This window comes from Rhinopithecus roxellana, chromosome 12, assembly GCF_007565055.1.
Source record: "Rhinopithecus roxellana isolate Shanxi Qingling chromosome 12, ASM756505v1, whole genome shotgun sequence".
NCBI lineage: Eukaryota > Metazoa > Chordata > Mammalia > Primates > Cercopithecidae > Rhinopithecus > Rhinopithecus roxellana.
In genome coordinates, this window is record NC_044560.1 from 128,874,213 (window position 1) to 128,892,801 (window position 18,589).

The 18,589-nt window shown below is 44.9% G+C and overlaps 1 protein-coding gene and 1 pseudogene across 1 annotated transcript in view; one reads left to right on the top strand and one right to left on the bottom strand.

Moving 5' to 3' along the window:
• The window catches only part of RAB3B (RAB3B, member RAS oncogene family), a 72,172-nt gene extending 54,238 nt beyond the window's left edge, over positions 1–17,934 (bottom strand). Inside the window, exons 1-2 of the mRNA XM_010370418.2 lie at positions 17,712–17,934; positions 4,102–4,329 (exon numbers count right to left, since the gene is read on the bottom strand). Coding sequence (XP_010368720.1) covers positions 4,102–4,329 — 228 coding nt within the window. The 5' untranslated portion in view covers positions 17,712–17,934. The remainder of the gene's footprint in view (positions 1–4,101; positions 4,330–17,711) is intronic.
• Positions 7,745–8,144, top strand: LOC115900761 (annotated as a pseudogene).
• Positions 17,935–18,589: the final 655 nt, after the last annotated feature.

The window sequence follows — 18,589 nt, forward strand, 5'->3', positions numbered from 1 at the left end:
GTTATGGCAGCCAGAGCAGAATAATACACTTAGTTCAGCCCCATATAATTTACCCAAGCCCTTGCTTGCTTGCTTGCTTCCTTTCTTTTATAGCTGGTCACTACTATATTTGTTTATTAATTTTTAGACAGCTTTATGAGGTATAATTGATACACAAAAAAATACACTTATTTAATGTATACAATTTGATGAGTTTGGATCCAAAACCTGGTTTCTTTGCCTCATTTACATCTACCCTTCAAACTGAAGCCAGGAATTTTTCTAAAATGCAAATCTAACTTGTTTAAACCCTTTTATGGCTCCCCAGTGCCTATGGTGGTTGTCTCCAACTTACATCCCTTTAAGTAAGAAAAATTTAGATACAGCATGCACAGTATATGTGTATTCCTTAGATTATATATCTATATGTCTACTTCTATACACAAAAGATATTAAAATATATAAAGTTAAACAATAAATGTTTAAAATCTAATGTATTCATGAACAGTCCAGAAAACTTTATTTTTGCTGCATAAAAGCACAAACACACACATAAAAACCCTTTGTTAATTTCCCTTCAGCAAAAGCAACGAGAATGACCATGTCATCTATGGCATACCACCGTGAACACGCCCGATCTCATCTAATCTTGGAAGCTAAGAGGGGTTGGGACTGGTGAGTACTTGGATGGGAGACTGACCATGTCAGATCTAATTACACTGTCATTGATTTTACCTCCAAACGTGGCTGACAATGAACTTGTGTTGGGAGTTGGAAAAACATCAGTTCAGCCATTTTCTTTATGCTCATTTGGGTTCACTATAATCTTCTAGTATAGTCTTCAATCAGAGGTTTCTTTATCGGACTCTTTAAAAGCCATATATCCATTATGACGTTTCATTTAGTTAAAACTAGATCATGTAATCAATAAATCCACTTAACCAGGCACAAGAAAACCACAAAAGCTCACAATTGGCCGAACATAAACGAAGAAGTGAGTCAGTCCACTGTCAACCCCTTAGAAGGGCAGAATGGCTCCTCCTGTCTCAAGATGTTTTGAGTGTAGGCTATCTGACCATCTGATATGGTGATCAAACAAAGACACTTCTGACAATCCACATAGTAAATATCAGTAAAAAATACTTTATGTTCAAAGATTAAAAGTAAGCTCTAATAATTTCTTCAGTTCCCTAAGGAGTCATCAAGCATGAATCCTCTGGCTGATGACAAGAACTTCCTGTTTGCCGTGGAAGGTCTCTTTGAACCCCAATCTGCCACCTATAGCCTCTCCAGCAAATTTCTCTCTCAGCACCAACTCTGCTCTTTCACAACCTTGATCCAGTTTTACTGTATTGCTCACCACGCCCCAAATATTCTGTGCTCACATCCCCTTGTGCACGAACTGCAAGGATGATATTAGATAACACAAGTGAAATCACCTGGCACCTAATAGGTGCTTTTAGTAAACACATGTTGACTTTCACCTCAAGCTAGTTAAACTAAGTGGTTCTACAAAGTTAGCCTGCCGCAAAACCACCTGGAAAACTTGTCATAGCACAGATCATTGTCACTCACCCACCAGAGTTTCTGACTCAATAGTTCTAATGTGGGCCTGAGAAGTTGCATTTCTAACAAATTCCAAGGTGATGTTGATGCCATGGGTCTGAGAGTCAGTAAACTAAACGACTCATATAGCTTCTCCTATTTCTAACGATCTCTGAATCCTCAATGCCTTTAATAGAGAGCAGATGACCAAAATGAACTTTTATCCCTATATAATATTTGACATTATCATGAAGGGAAATATGAACTCTATAATACCTCAGATGCACAGTGTAGAGAAAAGAGCACATACTTTTGAATCAGATCTTCTTGAAATCCCACTTTATAGCAGTGTCATTGACCTAAGGCAAGTTAACTAATCTCTGAGTCTGAGTTTCTTATTCGGCAAAACAGGAGAGTATTAAAGTAGTACCTACTTCATAGTGTTAATTGTGAGATAATATATATGGGAAATAATTTGTAAAAAGAAAAGTACTATACACAGACTGCCCCAATAAGACATATGCATAATGTATTAATGTACATTTAACACATAGAATAGAAAGATAATAAATAATACATGTTTTGGCTGGGCGTAGTGGCTCATGCCTGTAATCCCAGCACTTTGGGAGACCGACACGGGTGGATCACCTGAGTCAGGAGTTCAAGATCAGCCTGGCCAACATGGTGAAACCCCATCTCTACTAAAAATACAAAAATTAGCCAGGCATGGTGGCACACGCCTATAATTGCAGCTACTCAGGGGGCTGAGGCAGGAGAATCTATTGAACCTGAGAGGAAGAAGTTGCAATGAGCCAAGATAGTGCCACTGCACTCCAGCCCAGGCTACAGAGTGAGACTCGGTCTCGAAAAAAATAAAATAAAATAATAATAATACATGTTTTGAATTCTTTAAATCACAAATTTTCAAACTTTCCAATCCAGATACTAATTCATTTTTGAAAACTATATGATCTACATGTTGCTATATCATCTAAAATATGTACATAATTTATTAGTACTACTGGTAGACACTAATAATAGTAGTAGCTGTGGCAGCCAGCTTCCAAGATGGTCCCCAATGATACTTTCCTCCCAATATCCACACTTTTGTGTAGTTTCCTCCCATGCTGAATCAGTGACCAATAGAAAGCTGTAAGGCTAAGGCTAACTCACAAGGGACATTGCCACTTCCTGTGGCCTTTTACATCTCTCACTCTGGGAAAAGCCAGCTGCTACACAAATAAAGACACTTAAGCAGCTCTGTGAAGACACTCTAAAAGGCCAAATGGGAAAGAAGTAAGGCCTCCTGCCAACAGCTAGCACCAGACAGTGTGCAGCCTTAAGATCCTCCAGCCCCAGGCTAGGCGCGGTGACTCACGCCTTTAATCCCAGCACTTTGGAAGGCCGAGGCGGGTGGATCACGAGGTCAGGAGTTCGAGACCAGCCTGGCCAACATGGAGAAACCCTATCTCTACTAAAAATACAAAAATTAGCTGGGCATGGTGGCGGGTGCCTGTTAGTCCCAGCTACTTGGGAGGCTGAGGCAGGAGAATCGCTTGAGCCCGGGAGGTGGAGGTTGCAGTGAGCCGAGATCATGTCACTGCACTCTAGCCTGGGCAACAGAGCAAGACTGCGTCTTAAAACAAACAAAAAAAAAGATCCTCCAGCCCCAGTCTATGTTTCAGATGATTGCAACCCAAGCCAACAGCTGGCTACACCTCATAAGAGGCCCCAAGCCACTCCCAAATGCTTGATCCACAGAAACTATAAGATAATGAATTATTATTGTTGTTTGACACTACAAATTTATTTATTTATCTATCTATCTATCTATCTATCTATCTATCTATCTATCTATCTATCTATTTATTTGAGATGGAGTCTTGCTCCGTTGCCCAGGCTGGAGTGCAGTGGCATGATCATGGCTCACCACAGCCTCGACTTCCTGGGATCAAGCAATGCTTCCACCTCAGCCTCCCAAGTAACTGGGACTACAGGCGCCCACCACCATGCTCAGCTAATTTGTTTTATTTTTTGTAGAGATGAGGTCTCACAATGTTGCCCAGTCCGGAACTATGAACTTATAAAGTGTTTTGTTATAGGACAGTAGATAACTGATACTGTAGCTAACATTTAGTGTGCACTTACAATGTTCCAGGAACTATGCCAAGGAACTAAGGACCCAACAGCCTTATGATGCAGATGCTATTACAATCCCCAAAGAAGAAAGGGTGCCCCAGAGAAGTTAAGCCATTCAGTCAAGTTCCATGACTAGTAAGTGGCAGAAGCAGAATTTGAACCCAAGTCTCTAACTCCAAGCCCCAGTTTCTTGGTCACTCATTTAGACAAGCCAACATAAAACCTCCTGCATAGTTAAACAGAGAAGCAACTGAACCCCTGGAGGAGAGCAAACTTGTATAAAGCTAGCAGAGGGTAGCCCAGGGGCCACACCTGAAACAGCATTAACGCCTGATGCTGCAAGCCCCAGAAGTTCCAAGCTGGCCCCACCTCCCAGCCCTTATATTGTCAGGCCAGCCGCCTCTCAGGAAAATCCTGCCCAAGATTCCCAGGACTCACCCAGATCTGTAGTTTCACCCGCTTCTCGTGACGGTAGACCGTCTTCACCTTGAAGTCGATGCCCACGGTGCTAACGAAGGCCGGGGTGAACGTGTCATCAGCATAGCGGAAGAGGAAGGAGGTCTTGCCAACACTGCTGTTGCCAATGATAAGCAGTTTAAACATGTAGTCAAAATTCTGGTCAGAGGCGTCTTTGACTCCAGTTTTACCATCCGTCACTGAAGCCATCTGCAAGAGAGACCTAGGGTCACTCAGGAACAGACCTTCAGTGTCACCTTGAGTCACCAACCTTCTAATGGTCACCCCACCATTCACGCACTCACTCCTTACTCCAGCAGCACTGAGGAAATGCACACTACTCAGAATCACTCCATCACTACACCTGCCCCAAATGTTGTTTCAGCACTAGGGTGGAACCCAGCTCCTCCCATTCATTCCTTCAGCAAATATTTACTGAGCACATTGATCTGGGGCAAGCCCTGTGCTGGTCATGGGACTTACAAATATGAGTCAGACATGGTGCCTGACCTCTAGGTGGACAAAGACTAGAATAAAAGGTGGGTCAACACAGAGTAACAAAGCAGTAGATAAGTGATAAGACAGAGGAGTCCTGGCTGAGGAAGTCCATGAGAAGCATCTTACTGAGCCTGGAGGCCCGGTGATCAAGGAAAGGCTCCTGGAGGAAGCAGCTCCTGAGCTATTTTGGAGAAAGAAAAAAAAAAAAAAAAAAAGCCAAGAACAGCAAACGCATGCGCATCCAAGGAAAGACTCAGTAAAGAGCTATCACTCTCTTGCTTTAAAAACTTTTATGACTCAGGAGGCTGAGGTGGGAGGATCACTTGAGCCCAGGAGTTCAACGCTGTGGGGAGCCATGATCATGCCACTGAATGCCAGCCTGGGCAGCAGAGCAAGACCTCATCTCTAAAAAATAAAATAAATAAAAAATAGAAACTTTCATGGCTTTCCACAGCTCTAAAGATCAAGTCCAAACTGTTCAACTTGACAAATAACCAACTAACCAAAGAGCCAACTCTCTAAGCTTTATCTTCCTATACCCCTTCTCTTCACCAACCTGTGCTTCCCTTAGATCTAATTACACACTTTACGCCAAATAAGCCACATTATTTCTTGCCTTTGTCCCTTTATACATGTATTCCTTCTGCCTAGAATTCTCTTCTCCTCCTAACAAACTCCTACCCATCATTGGAGGTCCAGGTCAAGTGCCAGCTTCCTTGTGCATGGCAGAGGCAGGCACTCCTGCCCCTGTGCTCTCAGAACACTGTAACAGCCCTTATATCACTTCAGCACTGTTGGAATGAGCAGCTGGGCCTTAATGGACTTCATTCCTAGATATCTGGTTTCTAGGAAAGCACGAATCCTAGCACATAATAAACACTCAGGAAATGTGTGCTGAATTCATCACAGTCACTTCATCACTCTGGGGCTCAATCTCCTCATCTGGAAAATGGGGAGAACAATTTCCACCCTGCTCTTCTCACAGGGCTATCACAGGACTCAAACGAGATAACAATGGATGAAACCATTATCAACTGGTAAATTCCACACAGGTGTGAACATATGTCCTTATTATTCCAAAGCCTTCAAAGCCTAGGTCCTTTATTTGTTCACTCATTCATTCATTCATTCATTCAGCAAATATTTAATACATGCCAGACCTTTCCTGAGACCCCAGCCTTCTCAGTTCTGTCACCATCTGCTTTCCTAGAACACCCAAATCTGAACTCCATAATTCAGCACTTGGTCACATGGTCTTCTTTAAGTCTTTAATTGCTTCTCCTATGTCTTGGAAGCCTCAGGTACCCTGCTTCTCCACCTGAAATCTCCCCTTATGCTCAGCACAAGGGTACCCAGATGGCTGGATGAACAGTCAGAGGAGGGTGGGAGGACAGCATTCAAGTGTGATGGTGTCTGGGTTTTCATTCTTGTTAGGAATTCCTGCTTTTTTCCCCAAGGGAAAATAAAGGGCGTGAGCTGGTGGGTGTGGCTCTTTGGGCCTCTCAGGTGAGCTGTAAGGATAAGGAGCTGATTAATGTAGGTTTAAAGCTCTCTTGAAGAAAAGTTAGACAAATATGTAAGGTTGTTAGCAGCCTTTTAATAAAAGTTCCTTGCATATGTCACCACTGGACTCCTGTGGTCTCTGTTCTTTCTTCCCTTTGCTCCCAGCTCTCAATCCTTATCTGAGACTCTAAGTTCCATCCCTGTATCAATCTGTCCCATGACAAGACTCACTAGGCAAGTGTGGAACATGCCCAGGACACTTGGAGACCGAGGCACAGCACTTACATGGAGGAAGAAAGTGAGGTTGGAAAGGAGAGTGCCATTGGCTGCTTAGACCATCTCACAGCCTTAACTTTTCAGCTTTTCATGGTACTAGGTGCAAAGGCTGTTGCAAGAACTTGCCATGCAAAGGCATCATGCTTTTTTTTTTTTTTTGAGATGGAGTCTTGCTCTTTTGCCCAGACTGGAGTGCAGTGGCGCAATCTCGGCTCACTGCAACCTCTGCCCCCCGAGTTCAAGCGATTCTCCTGCCTCAGCCTCCCAAGTAGCTGGGATTACAGGCATCCACCACCATACCTGGTTAATTTTTGTATTTTTAATAGAGACAGGGTTTTGCCATGTTGACCAGGCTGGTTTGAACTCCTAACCTCAGGTGATCCACCTGCCTCGGCCTCCCAAAGTGCTAGGATTACAGGTGTGAGCCACCACTCCTGGCCACATTATGCTTTTTCTACATTAAAACAAGGGATGTAACCACAACAACCTCACACCACTCTGCTGTTTGCCAGTCATCTTTCTTTGTGCACAAGAGAAAATTCCTACTATGAATGTATTCATTATAAAAAAGTTGAAAATTATACGAAAATGTGAAAAAGAGAATTTAAAATTAACTGACAACTGGCCAGGCACGGTGGCTCAGGCCTGTAATCCCAGCACTTTGGGAGGCCGAGGTGGGCAAATCACGAGGTCAAGAGATTGAGACCATCCTGGCTAACACAGTGAAACCCCATCTCTAGAAAAATACAAAAAATTGGCCGGGTGTGGTGGTGGGTGCCTGTAGTCCCAGCTACTTGGGAGGCTGAGGCAGGAAAATGGCGTGAACATGGGAGGCAGAACTTGTAGTGAGCTGAGATCCATGCCACTGCACTCCAGCCTGGGCGACAGAGCAAGATACCACCCCAAAAAAAAAAAAAAAAAAAAATTAACTGACATCCCATCCACTCAGAAACTATGGCTGTTAACATTTTAGTGTATGTCTTTCAATATTTTTTCATACAAGAGTGCCACCTAAGGCCAGGTGCAGTGGCTCACACTTGCAATCCCAGCACTTTGGGAGGCCCAAGTGGGAGGATGGCTTCAGGCCAGGAGTTCAAGACCAGCCTGGGCAACATAGGGAGACCCCATTTCTACAAAAAGTAAAAAATTAGCCAGGTGTGGAGGCACACATCTATAATCCCAGCTGCTTGGGATGCTGAGGCAGGAGTATTATTTGAGCCCAGAAATTTGAAGCTGCAGTAAGCCATGATTGCGTCACTGCACTCCTGCTTGGGCAACAGAGCAAGACTGTCTCTACCAAAAAAAAAAAAAAAAAAAAAACCTCCTCTCTCCAGTCCACGCCTCCAAGATGACAAAGAAAAGAAGGAACAACAGTCATGCCAAAAAAGGCCCGCAACCACGTGCAGCCTATTCACTGCATGAACTGTGCCCAATGTGTGCCCAAGGACAAGGCCATTAAGAAATTCGTCATTTGAAACATAGTGGAGGCCACAGCAGTCAGGGACATTTCTGAAGCAAGTGTCTTTGATGCCTATGTGCTTCCCAAGCAGTATGTGAAGCTACATTACTGTGTGAGTTGTGCAATTCACAGCAAAGTAGTCAGGAATTGGCCTCGTGAAGCCCGCAAGGACCAAACACCCCCACCCTGATTTAGACCTGCGGGTGCTGCCCCACGGCTCCCACCAAAGCCCATGGAAGGAGCTGCGTCCTTAAAGACTGAAGATGGACTATTCTCTGGACAAAACTAAAATGGAAATTGTACTTAAAAAACAGGCCATCTATGTTAATATTATATTTTATTTGTTAATTTAAAAAGTAATACACACTTATGGAAAATAATTCAAGCATATCCTATTTGCAAGTATTACCTTTTTTACCAGCTGTAGTTTCTTATTTTATTTTATTTTTTGAGACAGGGTCTCACTCTGTCACCCAGGCTGGAGTGCAATGGCGCTATCTTGGCTTACTAGTCTTGACCTCCTGGGCTCAAGTGATCCTCTTACCTCAGCTTCCCAAGTAGCTGGGACTACAGGCATGTGCCACCATGCCCAGCTAATTTTTATACTTTTTGTAGAGATGGGGTTTCACCATGTTGTCCAGGCTGGCCTCAAACTGGGATCAAGTGATCTGCCCTCCATGGCCTCCCAAAGTGCTAGCATTATAGGCAAGAGCCACCGCACCTAGCTGCATTATTTTCTTAATTCCTGGCATGAAATACAAGTAATATGAAACCTAAAAGTTTAAACTGAAAAGTAAGTCTTGCTTCCATCTTTGATTCCTGATCCAGCTCCCCTCCCCAGAGGCATACATGTTATCAATTTATATATCCTTCAGAGATAGCCTTTGCATATATAAGCAAAGAGATCTATTTATACTATTTATATACAAATAGCATACCATGCATTTTAGTCTATACCTTCTATGCATATTGTAATAGCTGATATTGTACGCACAGAAGGTATAGACTAGAATATATGTTATTATTTAGCAAATCACTTAAATTTTAAAAGTACAATCATGAACCGCATAACAACGTTTCAGTCAGTGACAGACCACATGTACAATGGTGGTCCCATAAGATTATAATGGAGCTGAAAAATTCCTATTGCCTAGTAACATAGTAGCCATGGTAACGTTGTAGCACAACATATTACTCACATGTTTGTGTTGACACTGGTGTAAACAAACCTACTACATTGCCAGTTGTATAAAAGTACAGCACATACTATTATGTTCAATACATAATACTTGATATTGATAATAAATGACTATGTTACTGGTTTCTATATTTACTTACCACACTTTTATTGTTATTTTAGAGTGTACTTTTTCTACTTAATTTTTTTTTAAAGTTAACAGTAAAACAGCCTCAGGCAGGTCCTTCAGAAAGTATTCCAGAAGAAGACATTGCCATAAGAGATGACAGCTCCATGCCTATTATTGCCCCTGAAGACTTTCCAGTGGGACAAGATGTGGAAATGGAAGGCAGTGATATTGATGCTCCTGGACCCTGTGTAGGCCTAAGCTCACGTGTGTATTTGTGTCTTCCTTTTTAACAAAATAATTTCAAACATAAATGTTAAAACTAAGGAAGAAAATAAAGAAAGAAAAGTCCAGGTTCAGTGGCTCATGCCTGTAATTCCAACACTTTGGGAGGCCAAGGTGGGAGAATCGCTCAAGCCAAGGAGTTTGAGGCTGCAGTGACCCATGATTGCACCACTGCATTCCAATCCAGGTGACACAGTGAGCCTTCATCTCAAAAAAGCCCATACAATGTATTTGTACTTTAAGCTAAGTGTTATTACAGAAGAGTCTATGGCTGGGCATGGTGGCTCAGGCCTGTAATCCCAGACTTTGGGAGGCTGAGGCAGGCAGATCACTTGAGGTCAGGAGTTCAAGACCAGCCTAGCCAACATGGTGAAACCCCATCTCTACCAAAAATACAAAAATTAGCCAGGCGTGGTGGTGTGTACCTGTAATCTCAGCTACTCAGGAGGCTGAGGCACAAGAATTGCTTGAACTCGAGAGGTGGAGGTTGCAGTGAGCAGAGATCCACTGTACTCCAGCCTGGGTGACAGAGCAAGACTCAATCTCAAAAATAAATAAATAAATGAGTCTAAAAGGTTTTAAACATTTTTTAAGTTTATAAAGTTTAAAAGTTGTGGTAAGCCAAAGTTAATTTATTATTGAAGAAAAATATTTTTAAATAAATTTAGTGTAGCTTAAGTGTATAGTGTTATAAAGTCTCCTATAGTGCATGGTAATGTCCTAGGCCTTCACATTCACTCACCACTCACTCACTGACTCCCCCAGAGCAACTGCTGGCCCTGCAAGCTCCATTCATGGTAAATGTCCTCTACAGGTGTACCACTTTTTATATCATACCATATTATGACTGGGTGCAGTGGTTCACACCTGTAATCCCAGCACTTTGGGAGGCTGAGGCGGGTGGATCACTTGAGGTCAGGAGATAGAGACCAGCCTGGCCAACATGATGAAACTCCATCTCTACTAAAAATACAAAAAATTAGCCGGGCATGGTGGCAGATGCCTGTAATCCCAGCTATTCAGGAAGCTGAGGTTGCAGTGAGCTGAGACTGCACCACTGTACTCCAGCTTGGGTGACAGAGCCAGACTCAGTCTCAAAAGAAAAAAAAAACACCACATTTTTACTGTACCTTTTCTATGTTTAGATGTGTTTAGATACACAGATACTTACCACTGTGTTATAATTGCCTGCTGTATTCAATACAGTAACTTGCTGTACAGGTTTGTAGCCTAGGAGTTATAGGCCATCTATTCCATATAGACTATGTGTGGAGTAAGCTATACCGTATACCATATAGATTTGTGTAAGTATACTCTATGATGTTCATACAACTATGAAATCGCCTAATGACACATTTCTCAGAACATACCCTTGTCATTAGCAATGCATGACTGGACTTAAATAATTCCGAAAGTACCACAAATGTATGAGATTTTGAGACCAGGCGCAGTGGCTCAGCCCCGTAATCCCAGCACTTTGGGAGGCCCAGGCAGGCGGATCACTTGAGCTCAGGAGTTTGAGATCAGCCTGGCCAACATGGTGAAATCCAGTCTTTACTAAAAATACAAAAATTAGCCAGGCGTGGTGGCGCACACCTGTAATTCCAGCTACTCAGGAGACTGAAGGACAAGAATTGCCTTGAACCCAGGAGGCGGAGGCTGCAATGAGTCAAGATCACACAATTACACTCCAGTCTGGGCGACAGAGTAAGAAACTGTCTCAAAAAAAAAAAAAAAAAAAGAAAGTATGGGCTGGGCGCAGTGGCTCACGCACTTTGAGAGGCCAAGGCGGCGAATCACGAGGTCAGGAGTTCGAGACCAGCATGGCCAACATGGTGAAACCCCGTCTCTACTAAAAATACAAAAAATTAGCTGGGCGTGGTGGTGGCTGCCTGTAATCCCAGCTACTCTGGAGGCTGAGGCAGGAGAATCACTTGAACCTGGGAAGCAAAGGTTACAGTGAGCTGAGACCGTGCCACTGCACTTCAGCCTGGGCAACAGTGGAGATTCTCTTAAAAAAAAAAAAAAAGTATGAATGAGACTTTGAAAACTCTAAAAAAAAATAATAATTTCAGTTGAGTACATTATATTCCATCCTATAGATGTGTCATAAGATCAATTCTTTTTTTTTTTTTTTTTTTTTTTGAGAAGGAGTCTCACTCTGTCACCCTGGCTGGAGTGCAATGCTGCAATCGCAATCTTGGCTCACTGCAACCTCCACCTCCTGGGTTCAAGCAATTCTCCTGCCTCAGCCTCCCAGGTAGCTGGGACTACAGGTGCTTACCATCACACCCGGCTAATTTTTGTATTTTTAGTAGAGACAGGATTTCACCATGTTGGCCCAGCCAGATCAATTCTTTAATATTGTCACTTTCTTTAGGAAGTTGCTCTTAAGTTGTTTTTCTACTCTTAATTATTATAAATTAAACTACAGTGAACATTTCTTTACATAAATTTTTGTACATTTTCCTAATTATTTCCTTGAGATTCCTTGAGGTGGGATTGCTGGTCAAAGAGTCACTTTACTAAAACATAAATTTGATCTTTACCACAATTTCATATCCTTTATCTTATTCTATCCTCTAAATAAAGCTGGGAAATAAAGCTGGAAAGACAGGGATGATTATTTCCATTTGATCAAGAAGGAAATTGAAAGTGAGAAATTAAAAGGATTTGCCCAAATCTCACAGCTAACAGCCAAGACTAGACTTAGTACCCTGCGGTGTTATGAAAAAGTTTAAAATCAATGCTCTACCCCTCAGATGAATTATTAGGTAAGTCATATTCCCTCTCTAAGCCACAGCACTTTTACCTTAAAATAGAGAAAATACCACCTACTTCACAGAGCTTGGTACAAACAGAATGAGTAGTACTGTACATAAACAATCTGACACAGTTTCTTGGCCCAGGGAGGTACTGAACATATATTATTTCACTGTCGTCTTTAATTCACTCTGCAGGCAAATCTTGTTCAACTGCCCTCTCCCTGATCATGGCTCCATTATTTGGGCCTGTTTTACAATTAACTGTTTGCTCCCTCTTCTGGATTCAAGGGGGCTTTATCCATACTTACATCTGGTCAACGCTAGACCTATAGTAAATCCTTAGAGGGTGTTATGTCTTTCAAGAAACACATATAGAGCATTTTTCAAGTGCCAGACTATCAGTGTAAATGTCAGATTATTGGTCTTCATTTTTCTGATGTAGCCCAGCTTCACACTCTTAAACTGCTACAATTAGAAGGAACTTTGGAGTAGCAGCTTTATGGTAACAAAAAGCCTGGCTACTGGGCCCAGCTTTCCCAGTAACTCAATGTGTAAACTTGGCCAACCTACTTAAATTCTATGCCTCAGTGTCCTCATCTAACAATAATACCTACTTTCACAAGGTGCTGTGAATTTTAAATAAGAGAAATGTATGTGCTGAGAAAAACACATGTAGCCTTGTGTAGAATCAGTGAGAAATTTGTCTGCCTTTATTAGCGATGACTGCCACAGATATGAGACTAGGGAGTGATGGCAACAGTAAAAAATTGTTTCAGTTCCTGATCTACCTCCATTTATCTTACAGGTTAAAAAAAAAAAAAAAAAAAAAAAAGAGGCTCTGCAAAGACAAGTGATTTGTCCAAGCTCACACAGCAAGTCAGTTGGAGGGTCATGAATGGAACTTCTGTTACCTAATGGCTTCCAGGTTTGACAGGATTAAGGAAAATGAAAACCACAACAATTTTAGAGTGAATAAAGAAGCATCCTGGCTGGGCATGGTGGCTCATACCTATAATCCCAACACTTTGGGAGGCCAAAGTGGGAAAATCACTTGAGGCCAGGAGTTCAAAACCAGGCTGGGAAACAGTGAGATTCCATTTCTACAATTTTTTTTTTTGAGACAATCTCGCTCTGTTGCCCAGGCTGGAATGCAGTGGCACGATCTAGGCTCACTGCAAGCTCCACCTCCTGGGTTCACACCATTCTCCTGCCTCAGCCTCCTGAGTAGCTGGGACTACAGGCGTCTGCCACCACGCCCAGCTAATTTTTTATAGTTTTAGTAGAGACAGGGTTTCACTGTGTTAGCCAGGATGGTCTCAATCTCCTGACCTTGTGATCCACCCACCTCGGCCTCCCAAAGTGCTGGGATCACAGGCATGAGCCACCACACCCAGCCAAAAAAAATTTTAAATTAGCTGGATGTGGTAGTGTGTACCTGTAGTCCTCAGTACTTGGGAGGCTGAGGCAGGAAAATCACTTGAGTCCAGGGGTTCAAGGTTACAGTGAGCTATGATTGCACCACTGTATCCCAGCCTGGGTGACAGCGTGAGACCCTATCTCTAAAAATAAAAATTAAAAAAAGAAGCATCCCCAACATCCTGAGTGTCTTGCTACCATACTATACTTGCCATACCACACTGTCAGCATCTGCTTATGCACAGGCAGCATGGCTTTCCCAGTAGGTGGTGTGAGGAGAATGGGGAGAGGCAGAGAGCTGAGTTCAGTTGGAAGGCTCATTCAGATGGAAGCCCCCAAGGGGATCTTCTTAGGAGGGGGCAGCCAGGGACTACTTAGACATTTGGAAGACAGGCAAAAAGCATCCCAGCAGGCAGCCGCCTGAGGCAGATCTAAGCAGACAGGTCACTGTACAGTGGTGCGTGCAGAATTGCATTTGTAAGATAAGCATCAATCAAATCTTTCCTCTATTTTGTGACAGTCACATAAAATGATAGAGCTATCTCCGTGACAAGCAATACAGATGAAGGCCCAGGGACCAACTGGGAAGTCGTCCCTGTCCCAGGCTGGGGGAAAGAAATGGCTCCTCAAAGGGTGGCTGTGAAAAACAAATAACCCTTTCAGTCTGATAGGTGGCAGAAATAAGCACCTAAGGAAGAAGCCAACTTCAGCCAGGAAAGAGCAGGGGAAGAGGAGGAGAGAGCCCTAAAATCCAGCGAGAAGAGATCAGCTCAATAAATGGAGTGAAGGAATGAATGAAGGAACTTACCTTTGTTGGAAAGAACATGAGTCTGAGTCCAAGCGACCTGGCATTTAAAAGATAAGCCCTGGCTCTTTCAGTGGTCCTGTAAACTTAGACAAATCACACTCCTGGCCTCAGTTTCCTCATCTATAAAAGGAGTTCATAAAATGGCTTCCTGGCAAAACTGTTGCAAGAATTACAACCTGTATATGGGAGGGTGTTTTATTAACCCCTTAATTTTTTTGTTTGTCTCTGTGCTTCATAGTTTCTTCTAGCAAGTCATCCTGAGTAGTGGAAGTAGTTTGGAGTTCCAAATCAAACAAACTAGATTCAGTTTCCAGGTCTATCATTTATTACCTATGAGACTTTGGGAAGAAATTTTACAAGATTAAGACAGTTTCTTCATTCATAAAACAATTGTTGGGAAAATTATAGGTAATGTGGGTAATACATCTAGAATAGTACAGTAATTTCTTGGTATAGGCAAGGGATTGACTCCAGGACCTCCACATATACCGAAATTCATGCCTACTCAAGAACCACAGTTGGCCCAGTGGAACCCACCTAGACTAAAAGTTGGTCCTCTGAATATACAGACTTCGCCTCCCTTCACTACTGTATTTTCTTCTCTTTTTCTTCTTTTTTAAGAGATGGGTGTCACATCCTGTTTCCCAGGATGGAGTACAGTGGCCTGATCATAACTCACTGTAGCTTCAAGTTCCTGGGCTCAAGCGATCCTCCTACCTCAGCCTTACAGGTTCGAGCCACTGCGCTTGACCCACCATGGTATTTTTTTTTTTTTTTTAAATCAGTGTTTGGTTGAAAAAGAAAATTGGGTATAAGTGGACTTGCACAGTTCAAACCCATGCTGTTCAAAGGTCAACTGTATATGCAATATAGCAGGGGCTCAATAAATGTAATTCCCTGTCTTCCTACTTGGAGCATTTCAGTGAGAATAAGGAGGGAGTTGGGCAAATGTGGACCTCATCCTCCTCCTTTAAGCCACACTCTCCTTTTCTAATTCAATCTGTCTTTAGACTATTCCCCACTGCTAACCCATCACCACCTTTTCATTGTTTTCCCAGGTATCTTAGAACCACATATCATATCAGTTACCATTTATTGAGCACCTACTAAATGTCAAGCATTCTACAAGATGCTTTCAATGCATTCCATCTTGCACACAACAGATGCTTGATATTCATTTCCTTCCTCCTCCAGATTGGAAAGAGATAGCCATGGGTGTGTCCACTGACAGAACAGAGGCACACCTGCAGAATAACATCAGTGTCCTCTCTCTTTGTACAGTATTTTACAGTTTACAAAGTTCTTTTCACCCACATTATCCTATTTGATTCTCACAACAATTCTTGGAAATGGATGAAGAAATTGAGGCAGGAGCACCACCACAGCCCAATTATTCATTCAATCAACATTCAGTAAGCACCTACTATGTACCAGGCCCTATGCTATATTTTGGGGAGATGGAGAGACTCTAGGAGCTTCAAGCTCAGAGGGGAAACCTATTTAAAGATTTTCTATAGGTTACTGATGCCTCCCTTCATGTCATAATCTTTAAGAAACTGAAGATTTATTTCTTGGACTGGAGATGCTTTTAGATTTTTGCCTTTTCCCATTCGGTTTCCTCTGATAGGAACACACTTTCCTCCACTGCTAGCTAAATCCTTCATGACCAGGAAGCCTTCTCCAACCCACCCACCTTCCCAAGAATGCCTCTTCTCTGGCTCCCACAGCACCAGGGCTTTCCACTTCTATATATAGGGACTTTCACGGCTTCCATTGTCTTCCTCTGTTTATAGGCGCAGAACAGGTGGGCACCCACCTGTGCGCGCGCACACACACACACACACACACACACACACACACCCTCTCCTTTTACTATCTCCCACCCCTTTCCATCTGGATTCCAGGAAGCTGGGGGAAGAGGGCCCATATTGTTGTGTTTGTTTTTTGTTTGTTTGTTTGTTTGTGTGTGTGTGTTTTGAGAGCCCATCTTTCTCCCACCCCCTCCATACCTCTCTTAGCTTCCAAAGGCTGCTGCCCTGCCCTCCCCAAAGTTCCTTCCATGCTGGCACTACGAAACAGAGTTGAATGACTTTTTCTGTCCACGATTCTCTTGTTTTCTGTGATCCCTGGTGCCCATATAACAAAGTCCAGTGCCTGGGTCCCCTCCTTGGACTCCTGAGTGGGCAAGACACCGCTAGTGCCTGGGCTCCACTTCAATCCCCATTATCTTTCCATCCTTACACCACAACCCACACCTGGCCTCCTCTCCAGCCTGACCCAGCGCTCCACCACCCTATCTATACCCTCCAGGTTCTCTCACGATTCCTCCACTCGCAGCCGCCAGACCCTACTCTATTCCAGAGCCTCCTCCCCACTCCTGACCAGAATATAGGCCCCTGTGTCCATTTCCAAGGCCACTTCCCTCTGTCTCCACCAGCTCCCTGCCCCCTTCCTCTGCAGTGGGGTAGACCCAGCCTGGCCTCTCACCCTTCCATTCTCCCAGGCTTCCCGCCCCCAAGCCCCACCCCTCGCCTTCCATCTACAGTTATCCCCCACGCCGGTCCCCAGCTGGGCTCCACCTCCGACCCCAGCTATCCCTACCCACATCCCCCATAAATGACCCTTTTTCGACCAGACACTGCCCTGCTGCCCTTCCCCATTTCAGCTATCCATACCCACATCCCCCACCCCCTAACCCTCTCCCGACCAGGGCACCAGAGATGCTCCCCAGCTGCCCAGCGACCCTTTCCCTCGGCACCTCAGTCCCCTCCAGCTTCAAACGACCCCCGCCCAGCCAGTCCCCTCCCCTCAGCTCCTCACCTCCACGCGTCCCCCCGCGCCCCCGCTCTAGCGCCCCTCAATCCTCTCCCTCAGCGCCCCGTTCCCTGCCCCTCGGCTGCCCTGTACCCCCTTTCCGCACAGCCCCTCTCCGCCCTCCTCGCAGTTCCCTCGCCCCCACGCCCCCGTTTCCCCCCGCAATCCCTCGCTGCCCTCCAGTTGCCCCCATCTCTCCTCCCAGCCCCAGCGCCGTCTTTCTTGCTCCCCTCCCGCCCTTGGAGTTCCCCCGGCTGCCCCCACGGTTCGGGAGACCCCCTCGGCGCTCCCTCCCTAGGCGAGCCCCACCTCTGCCGCCGCGGAGCCCCCTCCCTCGCTCCTCCCCCGGGTCCCCTCCGCTGCCCCGTGCTCCTTCTCGGCGCCCGCTCTCGGTGCCCAGCGCCGCGCGCCGGGGATCGGTCCCCGATCTTCCGCGGGCGGGCTGCCCGGGCCGCGCCCCTTACCGCGGACTCCTAGTGCGGGACGACGGGTTCGCTCCGGTAAGGTCGGCGGGACAGTAGGACCTGGCGGCGGGAGGGAGCGGAGGGGGCCGGGGCAGGGCTCTGAGGGGCGCTGCGGGCGGGGCGGGTCCGGTCCTGTCTTCACAGTGGCGCCTGAGGGCTGAGGCTCCAGCTCCAGCACTGCTCTTCTCCGGCCGCATCCAGGCCCCGCCTAGGGGCGGAGTCTGTGTTCGCCCCGCCCCGGCCCTCAACGCCTGGCAGGTGTAAGGAATCCGAGGTTACTTAGGACCTCCAGGTCCCCCCTATCTGGGTGACTATCGTGATTTATCTTAATTGTCATGCCTCGTTCCATTGACTGAACTTACTAGGGTAATTAGAGAGCTTTGATGATACTGGAGCTAATGATGGGTAACAGTTTTGCCATTTCCAAACTGCTTTCTGGTCCGTTCTATCGCTCCGTCTTCACGAAAGCTCAGGGAGGGAGGCTGACTACAAGCGGAAACGAAGCCAGAAACCTGGACGCTGTCCTCTACCCTATCTGTGCTTCCTTCACACCCCACATCCCACCGCCTTAGCATATCCCTGCCCTGCCTTTGTGTCTCCATTGCCCTTGTTCTGACTCCGGCATCATCACTTGTTGCTTGGACTAATGCAACAGCTTCCTAATTCCTGCCTTCACTCTCCAGTTCATCCTATAAAACCAAGAGGTGGTGTCAGCATGGCCATTTCCCCCCTTGTACAAAAATTATTTCTCCTGTGCTCTCCAGTCATACCACCTTCCACCCCTCCTCATCACTGACACCCAATTACTCCTTATGCATTAAAGATTGCAGCCCCTGGCTCATGGTCATCCTCACTAGCCCCTGTTCTGTGCCATACTC